Source organism: Phalangium opilio, unplaced genomic scaffold, assembly GCF_054372755.1.
Source record: "Phalangium opilio isolate 3A_F unplaced genomic scaffold, DU_Popi_V2 ptg000390l_1, whole genome shotgun sequence".
Taxonomy (NCBI): domain Eukaryota; kingdom Metazoa; phylum Arthropoda; class Arachnida; order Opiliones; family Phalangiidae; genus Phalangium; species Phalangium opilio.
Window position 1 is genome coordinate 8,841,206 of NW_028324234.1, and position 22,175 is coordinate 8,863,380.

Below are 22,175 nucleotides of genomic sequence, written 5' to 3' on the forward strand. Positions count from 1 at the left end.
CGCGCTACTGTCCACATTGGGTTTTCGCTACTACGCGTCCTCACCTCGCGAAGATGCAAACTTCTTGCGACTAGACCAAGAATTTCGCGCCTTCGCGAGAAAATCACCAATCAGAGACGAGAGGAAGGGTGGGGTGTGGAGAGAGTCGAGGGACGATTTTTTCACTTTTTCAAAATGGCGGAAGCGGCATGCAGCTCGGTACTGTCTATCGGAATAAATATGGATAATGTAGACTTTGAAGAAGCGTTCATTGTTCAAATTCGCGAATGCCCAGAATTATGGGATATTAAAAGCAAAAACTATAAAAACAGCAGGAAAAAAGACGTGTACTTGGAAAGAATTGCGGAAGCCGTTAACGTTTCGGGTAAGTATTTCAATGCTTTTTTTTTAACCAAGGCTTAGGGTATTTGGATTATTTCTAGTTGATGATGCTAAAGCCAAATGGAAACAGCTGAGGGACAAATATGTAAGAGAAATAAAGATAAATGATGAACTGAAAAGAAGTGGCTCAGGAGCGGTTAATAGAAAAAAATGGATATTCATGGACCTTCTCTCGTTTTTGGACGATTCAATAAGTCATCGCACGTAAATAATTATCTTTTTCTATTCATGTCAAATGGCTTGTGACTGTATTACGCACTGTTAGAAGTTAACATGGGGTGCCACTACTTCAAGCCATATGTTTATAGGTATGTACAAGCTTTGTTCCAATGCTTAAGCACTTATTATTTTAGGACTGTAAGCAATATGTCTACGAATGGAAAGAATGATGATGAAATAGCTTTTCAAATTCTGAACCAAATGGGCAATGGTGACAGTGTGGAAGAGTTGCCTGTCTCTCATTCAGAATTAGAGTATGATGTTCCAGGGGTAGCCTCTGAAAGCCGTTCCTTTGACTCTAATTATTCCAGACCCAACTCAAGGGGTGAACACCTCAATATCAAACCTGCCGGCAACAGAAGGAAACAACCAAAAACAAGTGATCCTATTCAAGAACCACTTGTTCAAATAATAAGTCAAAATTATGGGCAGAATATTGACCCAGATCAAAGTTTTCTGTTGTCGCTGTTGCCTCATTTCAAGGACATGGGAAAAAAACAAAAACTTGAAACACAAATGAAAATTTTAAAAATTTTTCATGAAGAAATGTAGCAAACATAAATATGTACTTTTTTTTAAATCAAGCCTTTGGTTTTATTTTCTATAAATACAAAGCGAGAAAATAATAGTTAATAATTAACAATGGTAGCTTTATGTTTATTCAAGAGCCTTATATTGCCAGTCTACAGCCCCGGCTTTCATGAAATATTCTGCAAATGAGTCTCTGTAGGCCATAGCTTCCCGCGAGCCACAATTAGATCCCTGATGGCCAATGTTCAAAAGACCGTTTCCATTTGACTCATTTCTCCATTCTCCACCAATGACATGTCCTTCTAAATTGATCCAATCACCATAACCATGGGGTGCATATATTCTATTTCCCATTTCACCGTCTTTGTTCATTAAGAAATTATGTAATGTGACAGTTGCTTGAACAATCTTGGTGGCATTTTCAGGTAGTACACTTAATGCTGACGTCAAGCATCTCCACCGACCTACTAGAATCCCAAATGCATTTTCTATGCAGCGCCTTGCTCGGCTCAATCTATAATTAAAGATCCTCCGCATTGGGGTGACACCTTTCCCAGGGTAGGGTTTCATTAAGTTGGTTTTCAATGGGAATGCTTCATCACCAACAAAGCAATGAGGCATTGGAATTGGATGGTTCTTCAATAGTTTCTTTGGGGGACAGAAATCAGTATCTACAGCCCTGCCAAGCTCACTGGCTCCAAAAACACCACCATCGCTTATTCTTCCAAAATTTCCAATATCAACGAAAGTGAAGCGGTTATGTGCATCACAAGCGGCCATTAGGACAATGCTATGGCTTCCTTTATAATTGTAGAACTTTGAACCAGAATTTGGTGACCACTAAGTTCACGTGCTTTCCATCTATTGCACCTACACAGTTGTTGAAGTTCCATTTTATCTCAAAATCTTTGGCTATTGCTAGTAGAGCTGGTTTGGTTAGCTTTTGGAAATAAAGGTGGGTCAATGCTTTCCAAATGGCCTCACACACTTCAGAAACAATCTCAGCAACAGTTGATTTTCCAACTCTATACGCAAAAGAAATTGTTCGATATCCATCTCCGGTAGCGAGAAACCTGCAAAATGTTTTGGTTATGATTGTCATTTTAACATAGTGTAATCTTGATTACCGGAGGGTCATTAATAGCCGTTCAGCTGACGAAATGGGTTCCCTAAAGTTCGTGGTCTCTTTAATTAGATAAGGCCCTACAAGACCCAAAAGGTACTCCACCTGTGTTGGACTCATTCTGAAGCACTCAGCATACAATCGATCACCACGAATCTGATATGCCATTTTTAATTTCGGAACCAAATTATTAAAGTCCCCATCAGTTTTGCGGTCCCTGAAAATTTCTCTGACCCAAATTGATCTCTTTCGTTTACATTTTTGACGACGCCTCAGTAACAATAAACAGGCTGAAGCTAATAAAATACGACGAGTTCTTTCATCAGGCGCCATTTCACTAGCAAAAACTTTTATTTTTGTTTATAAACAAAGGGTAGATGGCGCAATGATTGCTCGAATTTCATTGGCTCTCAAAAAAGGAGAAGCAAAATATTTGCGTGTATCTGAACAATAACGCAAATGTTTTTGTTGATCTGTTGCAAAGGTGCGAATAGACGAAGGCGCGAACACGCGAGCGCGAGCTCAATGTGGACAAAGCTTTAGGCATTGGTATTTTTTTCTGGTGTTATGTATCCATGACCAGCTTGAAGCTACAGGCACGCCTTAATTTGTAATATCACAATCTTAGCTTTTGAGCGTATGTATTTTGGCTCCCGTATCATCACCAATGACGGAACCAAGAAGTACACCATCAACCTCGGCAGCAACGACTTCATCACTATCTCCGGCCATCCCGCCGGTACTATCCCATAGAACCGAATTCCCAATGGACCGTAATCCCATTCAACCGAAAACCGCCAAATTAGATAAGAAACTAGCGGAACGGCGGGTTTTCAAACCACTGGGATTTTCGTAAGATAAGGAGATCCCATCGATTCGAATGCAACGGGGTGACGTTGATTTAGGACAGGTTAGATTAGGTTAGGTTAGTAATATTTTATAAATCATTTAACAATGCTACGCCTTTTCCAAAATATTGATGTTTAGCTTCATTGACTTCTCAAATAATATGCCTTTTCCGGATTAGTAATATTTCCGTACACGTTTACCTTGTTACAAAAGACCTAGGAATGGTTTAAAGTTACACGCTGGGCTAGTCAAAGAAAGGGATAAAATACATACATTGAGAGAAAGGATGTGTCTCGATTAAAAAAAGCACCCATAGATTGTTTACCTGTCCAATTTTTTATATTACAAGGAATCCCAGCTGAATATTATGCCAGAGGTAAACCTCTGAAATTGATGCCAATAATAATTACGTCAATCATAGAGGTGATTAAATTGAATATGCTGTAGAGAATGGAGGGTGTCTTAAAAAACTGTTACTTAGTGGCTTATTTTTTAAGCTGTAAAATTAACGTGTTAAATAAATCTGCTTCCTTTTCTATGTTTATACTAGAGCTATCTTTAGAGTCTGTAATAAGTATACATGCCTCTAAGTAAAAAATATTATAGGATAATTCATTTACTGTTTTGTGACTTAATTATAGTCCTTCTAGAGATAATTTTATAAATTTACCGAAAATGAGCAAGCGTTACTCTTCCAAACAAAAAAGAAACATGACTAGAAGTGTAGATAAATATTAAAATAAGCAAGCAAATCATTTTTGACAAGTTATGTATTTTGAAATATTATTCTAAGGTAACGCAAAAGAAAAAATCTAATGTATTTGTGGTTGAAAGGTGAAAAAAACAAAGCGACTATAATAGAGAAAATTCTTGACATGTCCTATATGACAAATTAATTGTAACACTGTTTCGTGTGTTTCTCAGGTTTTCGAGTATTAACTCACACATTTTGATTTATGGCAAGCAAAAACACCTTGTATAATGGGAGGAGAAAATCTTAAACTTTCCGCTAACAAATTCATAATTGACTTTTACATATATATATTTATAAAGTTAGAAATCTCTATTTAGCTCAAGGTCCTAGTTTTTTGTACGCAGAAGCTTGTTTGGGTGTGTTTCGAATAATTAAATTTGAATAAGCCAATACTTTCAAGATTCTAAAATTCAAAATAGCAAAAAGTTAATTAGGCATAAAATTAGAAATCTCTCCAAGGTCTAAGTTTCTTTTTTGTATGCAAAAAAAATTGTCTAGGCATAATTTAAATAATTTAAATGGCATTAAATTTGAATAATTTGCATGAGATCGCTTTATGTAAGAAAAAACTATTTATTAGTGAAGGTTAAAAGTAATTACTTTAAGAGGAACAGAAATTGTTTTTTTAACATGTGTTAAATCTAAATAAATATATATTAATATTGAAATATTAGAGTTATTTTTTATATAGTTACATATACTAACACCCTTTATAATCTTTAGTATCAACTCCACAATAAATAAAAATGTATTTTTGGGGCGTAAATAATATCAATTTTTTGGAGTATTTAAAGACCAGAGTCTCGTTACTTTCTTCATTCGAAAATTTTCTAGTAGCTCTCTTTCGCTTTACAAGCTCTTAAACACTTGTAAGTAATGTCTATTTTAATTCCTTGCGGTCGCTCAATGATATGGAGGGTGAATAGAAAGCTCTATGACAATCCTGATTTAAAGAATTTTACTTGGGATGATTTATTTAGAGATGTTTGGGATAAAAATACTTTCACGGACGCTCAGAAAAGGAACATTTGGCGTAGGGTGACAGGGGCATACAATGCCTCTTTCCTAGTGTTTACGATTCAAGACGTCTATAATCACCATTATAGACCTGACGCGAATTTACTCCACGCTCTCGTTAGAGGTTGTTCCAATTACACGGACCATATGTTTTTTAAAGTCGAAAACGATAGTATCTTTACTAGCTGGTGGTTTAGCCCCAACGCAGACAAATTTTGGTTTTTAAACCCATTTTGCGTACAGGAGAGAGAAGAGCGCATTAGAATAGAAAGCTACGAAATACAATACGATATGGCAGTTGATTATACCTTCAATGCGCTCGAGGATCTATGCTGGCTGAGACTATTTCGCCAACATAGAATCCTGGAAAAACCCCATGTCCAGTATGCATTGCGTTTAATTTCTAAACACCTTTTTAACGGTCGCGTTTTTTTTCAAAACAGTTAATTCTATACAAAAAACAAGTTGGGAAAACCAAAATATTACCTCTCCGAGTCAAGAGGTCTACTACAACAAACTTATTTACCTGGATATGGAATTATTTCTCTTTTTTGAAGTAAAAATTTACGAAATATTGAAGCAGTATTCCAAGCATAGCGAATAATACAGTAAAGCAGACGATATTTTACATCCAATAAGGATAAATCTTGGACACATGGAAATCAGTCAATGGGGAATAAAACTGGAAATGAAGTCTACGCTTCAGCTGTTTACCCTATATTCTGATAGCTACATTAACAACTGGTTTGCAGTGTAAACACTATCGTCTCGTCTCACCTCAACAATAGTCTTAGTTTGCCAACATGAATGTTAACGTTAAATAACACCAAAGCTAAATTGTAGCTAGACGCACTAAAAGTCAATGCGCACCATAAAGAGAATAATAAGTCTGTAGCTACTACCCGTTTACCATTAGCCCTTTAACTAATCTAATTGCCACCATGATCTTTAATTCTATTATAAAATCTTAACCTGATTATTTAAGAGTGTATTTAACTTTCGGCTCACTCTGAACCGTTGATGTCTCTTCATTTCAGACACGAAAATCAAAGCCAAAAGTTTACTTCACCTTAGGCCTCAAATATTTACTCTTTGTTTCACTAAGCCTATTGCGGATAATGATTGATATACCCGCTGGAGTCTAGGTCTTAGCTTTCTTCAAGAAATCATTAAACCCAGGGTTATTCTATATACAGATGTAGTATAGCTTAAGTAATATATAAACAGTCATTTCAAATAACAATATTAAAATAAAATCTTTGGAATATCAAAATGAAACAGAGCTTTAAAGCTACAAAAGTACTAAATGCACCATAATTACGAAAAATATTTCCACATATTCACTTTATATTAAGGAAAAAGGGAATATTAAGGTTCTGTAAGATTTCTTAACACATCAACACAAGGCTAACTGCTAACGCGACGCACTAGTGTAACAATGGACGGACACACACAGACAAAAGCATAGACTGATTTTTAACTCTTTCCGTATTAATTTTGAGTTGAGAAACAAGATTATCTTAAATATTAAAATAAATATAATTAATATTAAATATTTTCTTCGTTAGTTGTTTGCCTTATTGAGCGTTACATCATTTTGATAAAGAACAATTAAACATTCTTGAGAGACTTGATTAATATTGGCGTTTGAAATGAAGCATACGCCTGTTGCTTCGCCTTACTCAAATAGGTATTATATAAGGGTGTCGAACTACAGTTAAAAGCAAGAACAACCGCAATTGCGAAAACCTTTGGTGGACAACCCACCCTAGGGAGGCTAGACGTTTCTCGTAACCCTAAATGATCGCCACGAATGTCTTAAGCCAAACGTTGACGATGGAGTTAGAAGCCAATGAGACAGATTGGTGTCTATGTGGAATAGACGGAAGACCAGTAGTTGGTGGTGTTTAGAAGCCAGTATGTACAGACTAGTGTCCAAGTGGGATGGACAAAGACCAGAAGATGGTGGTGATTAGAAGCTAGTATGTACAGACTAGTGTCCAAGTGGGATGGACAAATACCAGAAGATGGTGGTGATTAGAAGCCAGTATGTACAGACTGGTGTCCAAGTGGAATGGACGAAGACCAGAAAATGGTGGTGATTAGAAGCCAGTTAGTACAGACTGGTGTCCGTGGGGGATGGACTAAGACCAGAAGATGGTGGTGTGAGAACTTAAGAAGAGGAGCCATTTCCGTGACTGTGAAAGCAGTTCGGAAATGGCGAACACGTTTGCTCCGATTTGGAAACTGCGAACGCGGTCACGTGGGTGTAACAACAGACACACATACAGACACACAGACACACACGATCGTTACAGAACCTCTCCGTGACATACGTCACTCAGAGAGGTAATAATATTGTTAATATGAACTTATATTTAACGATTTTTTTAAATATATGAATATAGAATGTATTTTTCTGTAAATAAACTTTGAAAAACACTATAATTTATTGAAAATTTATTGAATATCTTGAATACATGAATTCTTTGATCATCACATCATTTGGATTTTTATTTTTTGAAAATCTAGACACGATATTAAACCTTTTAACACCCCTACATCTATTAATAGCGAAATACACACAAAATCCTCACCACGTTCTACTAAGATTTCCTTGTAATTGTAACGAGTTAAAAGTCACAGTTTTACTATTTCTTTCGACAAAGTCATTAAAACGGAACATATCAGGTGGATTTCCCGTACGAGTCGAACATTTCGGTAAAGGCATTTCTGGAGAAATACAAGGCTACCCAGTGCTGACCAGCACCGTTTGACGTATCGGTGTTCACGATATAAAGAGACGGAAAAGTCGTCACAAATTTTGGTAGTTGGTCAGCGGCAAACACACCCCGAAATAAATTTCTGGTGAACTTATCTTTCCTCAAAATTCTCGTTAGTTGTATCGTATCCATTCTACTCGAAGATTACGGTTCTGTTTTTATCAATTTCAATCAAACTCTGGAATTCGGCGTATACAATAACGGCGATGGTTTCTTTTAACGCGGAAGCGAATTTCATTTCTAGTCTCAAATTTCCATTTTTGACGAGCTGAAAATGGGTGGCATTGTTTATTAAATCGGCCGTCAAATCAAAGACAAAAAGACAGTTTCCCCCAGGGTAATCGTCGCGGCTTATTTGATTTCCTTCGTCAATATTCCACTGACCCGTTTGAAGAAATAAATTAGCGTACGCTTGGATGTAGCTATGTTCTGTAAAGTTTGGCGTCAGCGGTTTATGTGGTACGCTACTTCCGTCGGCGAACAAACCAATGTGATTCACATCAAAGGGCTGGAAATTATATGGTGACAATTTTAGATCACCCAAAAACGCACTTTGTTCGACCATCCCTATGACGACTCTATTCGGTTTCTGCCCATTAAATAAATGATCCTGCACGACCCTCATGTTGCCTTTTGGGATCGAAAACGAAGTAACTTCCGTGCGGGTAATTGGATATTTCGCTCTCGACATTTGTAACACCTTCGCGTGTGCAAGCGGGATTTCAGGTATCAATTTGACTTTCCTCAAATATAACGATGCCGCTTCAATGTTCAATTTACACACCAATCATATCTATAGTTCCTTTTTGGGCGAATTTAGCTCTCTTCAAGAAACCCTTGTTATTCGCAAAATCGTTGAACTTGCACGGCGTGTCGCGATAAAATAATGAGCTCGTTAATTGACTATTTTTAGCAGAGTCTCCAAACGTTAACAAAGTTTGAATCATACTTTTGTACGGGTAATTTTGAGCGGAAGGGGTAACCGATTTCTCGTTTAAAAATAAATGCACTTCGGGAAAGAGACTATGCAAAAACAAATTAACTGGGGCTACATCCGCCGAAGTAGTAACTGTACCATCCGCGGCAATCACGGCTGCTTTCGGGGAAGATCCATCGTCCATTTTCACATCCGCTTGAACATGAAGCAGAGTTTGGGACAAATCCGTGTAGGATTCGGAATTTCCACTAATACAGAAAACTAAGTTTGAATTGTTGCTGATGCTGGAAATGGGAAGGTATTCGACCCATTCACCACTGATAATTGCCGTTTGCGTTAACGGGACTTGGAAAATATCCAATTCGGAATTGACGCAGCCACTAGAGTTAGGATGCATCAACGCCATATTCTTGGGCTTCAGGAAAATATATCGGAATAAGAACGACACGATGTTTTCCTCTTCTTAGCTTTAACCCGAGAGACTTTGCGATGCACCCTACGCCTCTTTTTAATTCCGGATCCTGTCATCTCCTTAACCACATTCGCAGCTGACAATAAGGTTTCTTTACCGGCGCTCTTCGATCCAGTCACTAGAGACTTTTTAATTGGAACACCACTAGCAACGTCCGTCACGACTTTCGCTCCGGTATCGAGAAATTTTCTTCCAAGAAACTGAGCACCACGTTTAAAAAGGGGCATGGCGCTCCGAAAGGCCGAAGCCAGTATGTTCCCTAATTCATACCCTCTTTGCACGGGAACACCCCGATATACAGGCATAGATCCGAAACCAGCTTGGTTTAAATAGTAGTTCTCATAATCGCTTAGGGCGGAAATGTAATGGGGTCGTCCCATGATGTTTGTCATTCGCCGCTATTCACTGAACTGAAAGTCACCCGTTCCAGCTCGTATTATTATAAGGCGAGCCAGGTTCTCTGCGGTCTGAAGTGTAGAGTAACGTTCACCTTCCCTCGTTCGAATTGTATAGGGTTTCCAGTTCATCCATAACGTTAATTTCAATAGTTTGTATGTCCGAAAAAGGTACAGGCAGATAATGAGGTCGAGCAAATTCCACATCGACAGTTTCTCCGTCTTTTCCTTTCACGCTGATTATTCTCAAATGGGGGACTTTACTATCCCCTACGATCGTATTTGTAACTACGTCAGAGTAAACAAACAGAGAATGTAAGCCAGCATCCAAATCCACGATATAAGGCGCCATCATGGATTCCGTAATTACGTAATCTTCATTTGAGTCAAGCGTAAATCCCATCATAACCGCGATATCACCAGGTATATTTATCGTGTAATTATAGTCCATAAAAACGGATACGCGTTTTAAACTAGCAGTATACTTGAATTTGATTGTGCTATCATTGAACAACAGCATTCCGAGTAAATCTCGAATTGATAAGAGACTCCCTTTTGGAATAACAACTACCGTTTCCATAGTTTTAGCGTCAGTGGACCAAATTCTTATAGATCTTTCTCCCCTCACATTATTCCAGGTTCTTGGATAACTGATTTCCGTCAATCCAACTTCGTAATGGCCGATAAGTTTTACTACTTCTGGAAGATACGTCCTAAATTTACTCGTAGTATTGTTGGGAAAGTATTTTGTGGATGAATCGGATGGTAAATTGATATAGAAACTCATTGTAAGTCAATTTCCTGCACCCAACTGTCAAATTGAGGTCCGTATCCACTCCAACGCACCACCAATTTTACGGTATTATCAGCTTTTTTTCTCTTTTTCAGCACTTTTTCAATTTTGAACGCGCACGTCTCGAGATCTTTTCCCACCTTTTGTACTTCCTCTTTGTAAAAAACTCCCAAATGGGTTCCGAATTTAACGCCTCCAGTTTATATACCGGTGGCTGTCTCGGTATTTGCTTAATTACTCGAAATAATTCTTCCGAAAAATTAGGGACGTATCCTTTCTCAAAAAGCCCTTTGTTTTTGTTTATTCTGATAATGTCTCCGATTTCAAAATCGTACTTCACAGGGGGACTAAAGTCAATATCTCCGTATAAATTTTTCCAAATGATTTTGGAATTTTGAGGTGTTACTTCTATAGGTTTACATTTAATTGAACGATGGTAACTGTTATTATAAGCACTAACTAATCTGGGGAGCACATCAACGTACGTATAAGTATTTTTCGCAGTAAAGTATCGATACATCCTTGATTTAAACGATCTGATAAATCGCTCGACAATGCTGGCTTTCACTTCCGAGTTTGTCGCGATAAACTCAATTCCTCGTGATTTTAATTCAGCTTGAACGGCTTTACACACAAATTCATTCCCATGGTCACTCTGTATTCGCCTTGGTTTTCTTTCACCATCCAGTATCTTTTTCAACGCCTTTACTATAATATCTCCTTTCTTATCTTTCACCGGTTCAACGAAAGCGTATTTACTAAAAATATCTATACAAGCAAGTATATATCGATGCCCTTTGTTTTGTTTCGAAAGTTTCTGGAGGTCAATGAGGTCGGCTTGCCATTGATCGTCTATACCGTATGCTATCGTCTTATTTCGTTTATATCGCCACCTGGTATTTTTATGTAGAGTATAGGTATCCTGCTTTTGTTAAAATTCCTTGACGTTTTTTGTCGTCACTTTGAGACCCTTCTCTTTAGCTGAACGAAACAATCTACGAATACCAGCGTACCCACCAGAGTCAGATACGTCGTAATAAATATTTTTCTAGCTTATCCATAAATGGTACTATTTCCGGATGTACGTGTTGCATAGTACAATATTAAGAAATCGAAAACTTCGATTATTACGAAACAATATTATTAAGACGCCGGTTAATATTTTTGGATTTTTTGAAAAGGATTCAAATAATCTGGACATGATACCTTCCGCTACAACTTCTGCACAACCATCCATATTGAGATATGAAACGGAAATAAATATTCATAACTAGTGATAAACGTTTTATTTGTAATTATAATCAAACCGTCACCCATTGATTAAGTTTGGGTGGTGTCGCGTTAAACAATAATGATTTCAATACACGCGCTCTAGTAGGGTTTTTGATAAATTTTTTCTGTTATTTTGCAATATTTCGTAGAAGCTTTTGTAACCCGTTGGGTCGGTATTTGGTATGGTTTTTCTAACCGCATCGTAACTTAAATCGACTACGTTTGAACCGGGCACGACCCTTCCCCCAATTTCCATTTCACCAATTTCGTTCCACGAAATATACCTCAATGTCCAAGTATACAACGATATCGCGTCAGGAAGCATGCTCGGTGGGATAGACGTTGCAATTTCTTCGTACCAGGTTTTTTTAACCGATGTCTGTTGTTTTTCAACTGGTTTCCTATTAGATGCAATGTGTCGTTGCAAAGTTTGATTATATAAAGTTAATTTCTCCGATTCGCAAATACGAGGGTTGTCGATAATAGTTTTCATTTCTTAATCCAAGGATGGTATGTCCGATTCGAGAGCGACATCTTCGGTGGTAGTATTCTTTATTCGACGTAAAGCGTCCTCGGACACCAAAACTATTTTCCGAGCCATTTATTTATTTATGGCACGATTTATGGCAGAGCCTGCAACTGAATTAACGATTGAGAGTAACGGTGCTAATAAAAGTGGGAGAAAAGCTCCTTTCTGAACTAGAATCTGTTTTCTCTTAGCGAGAGGAATTTTTCTACAAAGTTTATGCAACACATTACGGTGTTTCTTCAATTGTATGTTTTGCCCGTCTGTTAGTTGAATGTTACCGCGTAGTACATTTATACAACATTCGACTAAGGCTAATATAGCGTCACGATTCGATAGTTTGATGATAGCCTTCCTCTGATTTCGCGTTACAAGTGCTCAAAATTTTAAAAAAATTCAAGTTTTTACACACCCGTTTTGATGTTGATATAGTCATTTTATTTCGGTACAAAAATAGCGGCTTCTTCCCCTGGTATTATTCCCGTTCGCAGTCGATATTCATCTGCAGTGTTTGGCTTCAGGTCGATGAATAAATAACCGTATGGTTTCGCCACGGCTTGACGAAATGCATCGACAACAAACTTGGTATTAGAAGGGGAAATTTGTTTAGCGATATTTAAGACACTGGAGACGTCTCTAGCCGAACGAAAAATTACGAGGTATTGGGAATTTAAATTGAGGGTCCTAACTTCTTTCCCGTGATAAAACAAATTTTGCATTAAAATGAGTACCGAAGTGTTACGGTTATGGGAACCTCGAATAAATAAGTTAGTGACGTCTTTGTTTTTAGCTATTTCGCATAATAGATCGTCGAGGATTATAAAATTTCTAACCTCGGGATTCAAATTGCTCGGGTCTAATAAACCCTCGTGAAACTCAACGTTAGGATTATTTTCCAACACGGAATTAAATAATTTCTCTTGGTGCTCAGTATAACACCAAACTATTCTTTGGGGAGGTGGAGAAATGCAGTACGCATTATGCTTAATTAATTTCGCAATGAAATGGGACTTGCCACATTGCGTGGGACCTGAGACCAGATCAGTGAATGGATGCTTCATAACTGGGTCCATGATTTTAAATGATCTACGATTTAGAGAATTGAGACTTTAATACTAAATATTTATTGTTAAATTTAAAAATCTTCAGTTTTATACAACATCTTTTTAGCGTTACATACAATGTAAGACATAATCGCATAGCGAATATTTTCATTTAAAAAGGTGTCAATTTTATGGGTAATTTCGGAATAACTAATAGTATCCATCGCGTCTACAAAATACGTGTCTAAACGGGTGTTCCAATCAATCATCAGACAATCGTGTTGTTTTTGTGAAGGATGATCAATTTTGCAACCATTGCATTGCTTATCCACGTGTTCAGTAATATGGTCCAGTACGTCTCGTTTGATATTTTTGAAGACCCGTTTCACTTCGTTGTAATACGCTATGACTTCGTCGTATTTGTCCATCAAGGTCTTCCAAGGGTATTGCGAAATGGTAAAACCCCTTTTGGTTAGGTACTGCTTTCCATAATTCGTCCCAGTTCCGACGATGATTTCTCTCACGTCCACCACTCTCCGATTTTGGAAAATGCTTAGCTGGACTCGTCTTGTTTCTGATCCTTCGAAGAAAAACGAAGTGTTTTCAATGGAATCACTTCCCAAAAATGAAGATATTTGATCGTTCTTGTCCCGAAGTTGTTTGAAATGATTTTCTGTTAAAGCGATGCCCACACGTCCATCCAAAGTTCCGATAAAAATGTTACAATCTGGAGTAACCGTTACCCAGGGCTGATACTGAGTCACTTTTTTCACTAAAAGTTACTATTTTTGAAATTGGTTACTTAAAGTTACTTTTTTTGAATTTTGGTTACTAAAAGTTGATTAATTTAAAATTTGATAGGCCATCTCTTAAAAAAATATGTTTTCCTTATAATTTCCGAGTGAATGAAGGGTGAAAAAACTAAAAAGCAATTTTTTTAAACGATCAGACATTTATTCCCATCGAGGTAGCCGTATTATTTCCAGCCCCTTTAAAAATCTGCCTGTGTGATCGAATGGGCTATGCTGCAGCTGAAGGACCAGCCGCGCCCGCCAGCGCGTTACCGTAGCCAGGGGGCCGCGGCCGTTTAGTACGTTTTTCGGCTTTCGCGCAGTCTGCTATTTTTTCAAGAGCGGTTCGAGTTACAGAATGGTTACAAGTCAGGGTACAATTTCGGTATGAGTGAATAAGGTCAAAAATCATTTTAGAGCAAAATCAAGCACACCATTCGATAGAGCGTAAAATTTAGATCTAAAATGGCCGCCGCTTTTTTCAAATTTCCAAAAAAAAAAAAAAAGTCTTATCCCTCATAAGAATTGCCACCTTTTCCAAAATATTGATGTTTAATGTTAGGCCGAATAGAGTAGTGGCACTCCATGATAACTACCCATAGAGCTTAATACAGTCAAAGGCAAGTAGGTGCCATTACTCTATAGGTTAGGTTAGGTTAGGTTAGGCTACCCTAAAGTATTAAACACCTGTGTATACAATTTTAAACTGAGTTTTACTTCAATTGTGCATGTTAAATATTTAAATTAAGTTACTATTAAGTTACTATTTAGTTACTTTTTTCAAAGTAGTTGGTTACTATTTCAACTAAAATTCAGGCGAGCTCTGAGTATCAGCCCTGCGTTACCCCTTTGGTGGTAGAAATAGGGAAAGTCTTGAGAGGATTCCTATTAGTTTCGAAAATATCTTGTAAATACTGTAAAATATCAAGGTATAGACTACCATACTTACATCATATTATTATGTAAATTCTGAGGTGTAAGAGACTCGCAGAAGGTATTATTATTATTATTGTTGAGGAGGGTACGCGCCCTAGCACCGATGCCAAAGGCATATTGTGCATCCTCATATTCAGGCCTTGAATAGGCCCGTAGCAGCAGCGTAGCGAAGAATTCGCTCCACCGTAATAGAGGAGACCCTCGAGGGTTCCAAAGTATGTGAATCAAAATATTCTAGTCTAAGCGAGGCGAAGCAGTCGCACTCGCAAAGTACGTGAGCGGATGTTTCTTCCTTCTCCTGACACGACCTACAGAGAGGGTCGTCGGCAAAACCCATCAGATGGAGGTGCCTATTAAGCCGACAGTGCTCGGTCAAAAGACCGGTGGCCAGCCTAATATCCCATCTGCGGAGCGAAATTAGGTCTCTGGCACGAGACCTGCAGGGACCATTGACAAAAAGTTTTGTCTGTCTCTGGCCCTCCAAGTTATGCCAGAGCTGGTTTTGTATGACAGTCAACCTGTCATGCAGACACCGTTTGACGTGCCTGTAGGGGATGGGGACGGCCGGCTCCGGCCCCAAGAGCTTGGCCTTCGCACCCCTTTTCGCAAATCTGTCGGCTTGCTCATTGCCATGATATCCGCTATGCCCTGGCACCCAATACAACAGAACCCTGTTGCAGGATGCCAGTCGCGCTAGCAGATCAAGGCAGCTGCGCACCAGTTGAGAGGTAATCTGACACTGGTTCAGCGCGTTCAGGGTGGCCTGACTGTCAGAATAAATTCTCTCAGTCCGTCCGGTATACCCTTTGTTAATACAGTAATCTGCGCAATAACAGATCGCGGCAATTTCCGCCTGGAACACACTAGCGAAGGTGCCGAGGCAAGCAGAAAAGCCGACCCTTGTGGTTTGGCAGTAATAGCCGGCGCCAGCGCCGGAATCAGTCTTGGAACCATCGGTGAACCAAATAGTTTCACCCCCAGTGCCAAGAGGCAGCAGGTTAGTCCACTCTGCCCGACTGGGGAAGTGGATGCTGAAAGGCTTAGTGAAATCAAAACTGGTAACGGTTTTGTCAGAGCACATCGTAAGCGACGGCTCAAGTGCGGCGTACTCCCGAAAGAGCTTCGTATGGCTGTAATCCCAAAGTCTTGGAACCCAGCAGCCACTAATGTTGAGCCTGTAGGCTCCCATGACAGCCTCCTCCTCAATGAAGAGATGGAGAGGAAGCATGTCAAGGAGCACCTCCAGGGAAGCAGTTGGGGTCGATCTCATGGCCCCCGTAACACAAATGCAGGCAAGCCTTTGAAGCTTGCGCAGGGCAGCCTGCACCGTCTTAAGCCGGACCCTTGTCCACCAGACAAGTGCCCCGTAAGAAAGTATGGGTCTGATGATCCCAGTATAGAGCCAGTGTACAGCCTTGGGGTTGAGGCCCCAAGTCTGGCCGACAGAGCTCCTGGTCCTCCAGAAGAGCATCTTGGCCTTCTTAATACACCGATCAAGATGCGGCTTCCATGTGAGTCTGCAATCAAAGGTCACCCCCAGGTATTTCACCTCGGAGGACTTTGTCAGGACCTGGCCAAAGAAAGAGATATCATTGAACAGATCCTTAGTATTCTTCCTTGTAAAAGGAACAAGGACAGTTTTATCAGGATTAACGGTGAGGTTAACCGCCTGACACTATTGCTCCACGCTAGAGAGAGCAGATCTCATAAGCGCGGTAACAGTATCCGGGAACTTCCCGGTAAAGACTACCGCTACATCGTCCGCATACCCGAAGCAGCTACAGCCCCCAGCACCCCCGAGCCTCCCCAAGAGTTCGTCCACCACCAGGCACCACAACAGGGGGGAGAGCACTCCACCCTGAGGGCAGCCCCTGCTGGTAGTTACCCCTAGAGAGTCCCCAAGGAGGGACGCCGACACCTCGCGGTCGGTAAGCATGGACTTGATCCAGCGGCCAAGAGTGTCGCTGATGCCAAATCTCTTGACAGCTTCAGTAATAACCGAGCTAGAGACCTTGTCAAAGGCCCCCTCAATATCGAGGAAGACGGCCAGTGAAATTTCCTGAAACTCGAATGCCCTATCCAGGCAATTCGTAAGGCCGTGAAGGGCCGTCTCAGTGGATTTGCCTTTTTAGTAGGCAAATTGTGAAGAAGAGGGAGGAGTTACCGAAAGTACCTCGTCTCTAATGTACCTGTCCACCAGCTTCTCCAGAATTTTGAGGAAGAAGGAGGTCAGGCATATGGGCCTAAATGCCTTCGCCTCGAGATAGGAAGCCTTCCCGGGCTTGGGAATAAATATGACCCCTTGAAATGACTAAATTGGTACGAGCAAAGAGCGTTTGTAGTGCGGACCTGACAATGTGCGTGCAGATATTTTCTATACCAATGATTTGGAGAAGTTTTCTAGGGGCCCGAACCATTGCCGTTCCCGGGGCCCGCAAAGTCTCTCGACGGGCCTGCGCTTCTGACACCATGTTAGGCCTTGAACTATGCAATATGCGAGACTACAAGTAACAGTAGTTAAGAGATGTTTATTGGGGCTAAGCCAGAGCTCGAATGAATTAGTACAATCTATGTTACTATACAAGATAACTCGGGTGCACATGCGCGCCCTCTATGTACACGTGACTTTTTATGTAACAGATGGATGGTATGAGGTTGGGATTCCAGTGACTCAAGGACTCGTGTACATCGGACGTCCGCGTCAAGCTGGGTGTCAATATGGTCGACTTCAGGTAGCTCATGGACCACCAGGTTGTTCTAAGGAGGGACAAAACGGCTCAGGGCGGTAACGCAGCAGGCAAAAGTTCCCGCATTCGGCAGTGACGGGATGACGTCTTAGAGCGAGCTTCGAGTCACAACCCAACCAATACGACCGTACACGATTCTTATGTCAGTTTTTACACTTCAGATAGTGATTTTAACTTCAATGTCGTTATCCTCGCAAATTTTTAATTGTTTTATTCGAGGTATCTTTGCAGCTGGGAGTTGTGGCGTTCTCCTTTGGAAGCTAGAATTTTTGGATGGTATTAGGTTGGGACTCCTGTGACTCTAGGACTACTGTACATCGGACGTCCGCGTTAAGTTGGGTGTCAATGTGGTCGTCTTCGGGTAGCACGTGGATCACCAGGTTGTTCTAAGGAGGGACGAAACGGCTCAGGGCGGTAACGCAGAAGGCAAAGGTTCCCGCATTCGGCAGTGACGGGATAACGTCTGAGAACGAGCTTCGAATCACAACGCAACCAATACGACCGCACACGATTCTTATGACAGTTTTTACCTCTCCGAGTGACGATGACGTCAGGGAGAGGTATTACACTGGACGTGTGTGTCTGTCTGTCACACCCCACGTGACCGCGTTCGCAGTTTGCGTAACGGAGCAAACGTGTTCCCAATTTCCGGACTTCATTGACAGTTCGCGGAAATTTGGAAAATTGTGTTTGTCTCCGCTGGCTATTCTACTTGAGTTCCAACACCACCAGTTTTGGTTTTCGTCCACCCACATGGACACTAGTCTGTACTTGCTGGCTTCCAAGCACCACCATCTTCTGTTCTTCGTCAATTCCACATTGACACCAGCTTCTATGCACCACCATCTTCATGTCTTTGTCCATTCCACATGGACGCCAGTCAGTACATTCTGGCTTCTTTTCCTTCGTCATCGTTTGGTTTCAAGATATACGCGGCGATCGGCTAGGGTTACGAGAAACGTCGAGCCTCCCAATGGCAGGGCTTCCACCATCGGTTCACGCGAATGCGTTTTTTTATCCATTATTATAATGGAAACGAATCGTATATACACCCCAAAATTTGAAAAAAAGCGGGCAAGAAGGGTACCCTTCACTTTAAACGTCAATATTAGCAAAGTTTCGAAAGATAATAGGAACAACTTTATTTTAAACGATTTAACTAATTTAAAAGTTATTTACTGACGATTAAAATAGTTAATATCATTTATATTTAATTAATTATTTAAGATAAACTTATTTCTAGGTAATGACACAAGTGAGAGTTTATATAGAACGAGTAATGAAGATTGCATCCGAATCGAAACAATACACGCATATCAAAGTTAATATAAAGCGAGTAGGATGATAAGATCTCTTACAAAACGATAACATTTCCTTTTTGCAAATTATTAAATGGAAATATTTTAAATATTTTTCGGCATTACGATTCTTTTAGTAGTTGTGTAGCTATAAAGCTCTGTTTCATCTCAATATTCCACGAACATCTTTTGATATTAACATTTCAAATTTGGTGTTTACTTTTTAATTCAGCTTTACTACATTTATATATAGTGTAAACGCAACTTTTAATTTCACTACATAATATGGATCTTAATACTTCGTCTCTCTATAAGTGTTGAAGCGATTGGATCTATAAAATAAGATATCCTAGATTTAAGCCAGAATTGACCTTGTTTCGTGTCCTCTTACAAGAGGTGTTAACGGTTCAGAGTGAGCCGAAAGTTAAATACACACTTCAGTGATAGATATGAGGTCCTCATTAGAATTATGAGAATACGCAGGGATTTGTTAAACGATTAAACCTTTAAAAATGACCTTCGCAATATCTTGCCAATTTGAGCTACGTATTTCCGGTTTTTCTCATTGGTTGGTGGACCCATGGACGAAGTAATACTGAAGAACCAATGGCAACTCGTTACTAAGCGACTAAACAACCAATGTAAAGCTTACTTCCCCCTTTTCAGCCCAAAAATGGAGGGGGTTATGAAAATGCGGAGTCAAATCCCGGAAAACGCTAGCGCCATCTAGACAAAATAAGACATTAGCTGCTTCCCTCGTTAGAACTTTGATTCCCCCACTATCCGGTTTGCTACTATCTGCCCCTAGAAGGCGAATTAAAAAGTATTTTTCAACTTCCTCCCTCTGCCATCCGTCCTTCAGTATTGGTTCGTCCATGGTGGACCTGTGTTTGGAAATTAAATTCGTCTCGACTCGGAGAGGTTGATTTTGGTTTCCCAACTTGTTACACTTCAGATAGTGATTTTAAGTTCAATGTTGTTATCCTTGCAAAGTTTGAATTGTTTTATTCGAAGTATCTTTGCAGCTGGGTGTTGTGGCCAATGAGGAGGGAAATAGGGAGAGATAATCGCATAGGCAGCCGTGATCCATCCGTATTGAGAAGAGAGGAAAATGTGTGATACGCGGCGGCTCTTAACGCGCAACTTATTCGCGCACAGTTGACGTTATTGGTTCTCCTCTTTCGGGCTACTACTACGTCACCAAAATTGCTCGGAAAGGTTTAAACGTTGTTAAAACGTACGCTTTAAAAATAAAAAGCCGAGGCTTAAGTGAAATGTTCAGCCAAGTGGGCTTTTTTAAGCAAAGAGTTATTTATTTATCAGAGGTAATTTAGATAGATAGTATAAGATTAGAGCCGTGTAATGTTTCAGGAAAATATTCAAAATATCTTACTTGTAAACATATAACACCAAATCCTGCTAATGGATCACTATCACCATTAGAAAAATGGCTTGAGCACACGAACCCACGAAATGATGTTTTTTAATTACACATTGTTGATGTTTGGTTATAGGTTTTCGAAATGGTTTAAAAGTTATACCGTTCATTTTTGGATTACTTGAATACCGCGTATTGCTACTACAATTCAAGTAGCAGCATTTTTTGTGGTAAACCATTTTAAATTACCTCTGATAAATAAATAACTCTGCTTAAAAAAGCCCACTTGGCTGATCATTTCACTTAAGCCTCGGCTTTTTATTTTTAAAGCGTACGTTTAACGTTTAAACCTTTCCGAGCAATTTTGGTGGCGTAGTAGCCAGAAAGAGGAGAACCAATAACGTCAACTGTGCGCGAATAAGGTGCGCGTTAAGAGCCGCCGCGTATCACAAATTTTCCCCTCTAGATGGATCACGGCTGCCTATGCGATTATCTCTCCCTATTTCCCTTCTCTTTGTTGTGGCGTTCTCATGTAATCCAGCCCTTTGGAAGCTAGAGTCTATGCATGGTATGAGGTTTGGACTCCTGTGACTCAAGGACTACTGTACATCGGACGTCCGCGTTAAGGTGGGTGTCAATGTGGTCGTCTTCAGGTAGCTCATGCGCCACCAGGTTGTTCTAAGGAGGAACAAAACGACTCAGGGCGGTAACGCAGCAGGCAAAGGTTCCCGCATTCGGCAGTGACGGGATAACGTCTGAGAGCGAGCTTCGAGTCACAACGCAACAAATACGACTGTACACGATTCTTATGTCAGTTTTTACACTTCAGATAGTTATTTTAGCTTCAATGTTGTTATCCTTGCAAAGTTTGAATTGTTTTATTCGAGATAACTTTGCAGCTGGGAATTGTGGCGTCCCCAGTAATCCAGCCCTTTGGAAGATAGAATCTATGGATGAAATGAGGTTGGGATTCCTGTGACTCAAGGACTACTGTACATCGGACGTCCGCGTTAAGCTGCATGTCAATGTGGTCGTCTTCAGGTAGCTCATGGACCACCAGGTTGTTCTAAGGAGGGACAAAACGGCTCAGGGCAGTAACGCAGCAGGCAAAGGTTCCCGCATTCGGCAGTGACGGGATAACGTCTGAGAGCGAGCTTCGACTCACAACGCAACCAATAAAACCGTACACGATTCTTATGTCAGTTTTTACCTCTCCGTGTGACGTAGTCCAGGAGAGGTTCTGTAACGGCCGTGTCTGTGTGTCTGTGTGTCTGTGTGTGTGTCTGTCTGTCTGTCTGTCTCTCTGTGTGTCTGTCTGTCCGTTGTTACACCCAAGTGACCGCGTTCGCAGTTTGCGTATCGGAGCAAAGTGTTCGCCATTTCCGAACTGCTTTCACAGTCACGGAAATGGCTCCTCTACTTGAGTTCTCACACCGCCATCTTCTGGTCTTTGTCCATCCCACTCGGACACCAGTCTGTTCTTACTGGCTTCTAATCACCACCATCTTCTGTTCTTTGTCAATCCCACATTGACACCAGTCTGCACTTACACTGGCTTCTAACACCACCATCCACTGGTCTTCCGTCTATTCCACATAGACACCAATCTGTATCATTGGCTTCTACTCCATTATCATCGTTTGGTTTTAGGATATACGCGGCGATCAGCTAGGGTTACGAGAAACGTCTAGCCTCCCTAAGGTGGGATCGCCACCAAAGGTTTTCGCAATTGCGCTTTTTCCTTACTATTATAATGGAAACAAATCGTATATATACCCCAAAATTTGAAAAAAAGCGGGCAAGAGGGTACCCTTCACTTTAAACGTCAATATTAGCAAAGTTTGAGAAGATAATAGGTATAACTTTATTTTAAACGATTTAACTATTATTAATGTTAATTATTGAAGATTAAAATAATTAAAAATAATTA

General features: G+C 40.1%; 2 protein-coding genes and 4 non-coding genes across 6 annotated transcripts; 4 read left to right on the forward strand and 2 right to left on the reverse strand.

Moving 5' to 3' along the window:
- Positions 1 to 7,790: 7,790 nt before the first annotated feature.
- Positions 7,791 to 8,282, reverse strand: LOC149597076 (uncharacterized protein F54H12.2-like). Its single transcript, XM_089861440.1, has one exon. It carries the CDS (start codon positions 8,280 to 8,282, stop codon positions 7,791 to 7,793), a length of 492 nt encoding a protein of 163 aa, XP_089717566.1.
- Positions 8,283 to 8,433: 151 nt separating this feature from the next.
- LOC149597077 (uncharacterized protein F54H12.2-like) lies at positions 8,434 to 9,000 on the reverse strand. Its single transcript, XM_089861441.1, has one exon. It carries the CDS (start codon positions 8,998 to 9,000, stop codon positions 8,434 to 8,436), a length of 567 nt encoding a protein of 188 aa, XP_089717567.1.
- An 8,414-nt stretch (positions 9,001 to 17,414) lies between these two features.
- On the forward strand, positions 17,415 to 17,709 carry LOC149597078 (signal recognition particle RNA). The gene has a single exon (XR_016379481.1).
- Positions 17,710 to 17,799: 90 nt separating this feature from the next.
- LOC149597079 (signal recognition particle RNA) lies at positions 17,800 to 18,086 on the forward strand. Its single transcript, XR_016379476.1, has one exon.
- Positions 18,087 to 20,761: 2,675 nt separating this feature from the next.
- LOC149597080 (signal recognition particle RNA) lies at positions 20,762 to 21,054 on the forward strand. The gene has a single exon (XR_016379484.1).
- An 89-nt stretch (positions 21,055 to 21,143) lies between these two features.
- On the forward strand, positions 21,144 to 21,442 carry LOC149597081 (signal recognition particle RNA). The gene has a single exon (XR_016379483.1).
- The last annotated feature ends 733 nt before the right edge of the window (positions 21,443 to 22,175 follow it).

Bases quoted from the DNA above. Each gene is read 5' to 3' on its own strand.
- LOC149597076 (XM_089861440.1), bottom strand. From the start codon at position 8,282: ATGAGGGTCGTGCAGGATCATTTATTTAATGGGCAGAAACCGAATAGA.
- LOC149597077 (XM_089861441.1), bottom strand. From the start codon at position 9,000: ATGGCGTTGATGCATCCTAACTCTAGTGGCTGCGTCAATTCCGAATTG.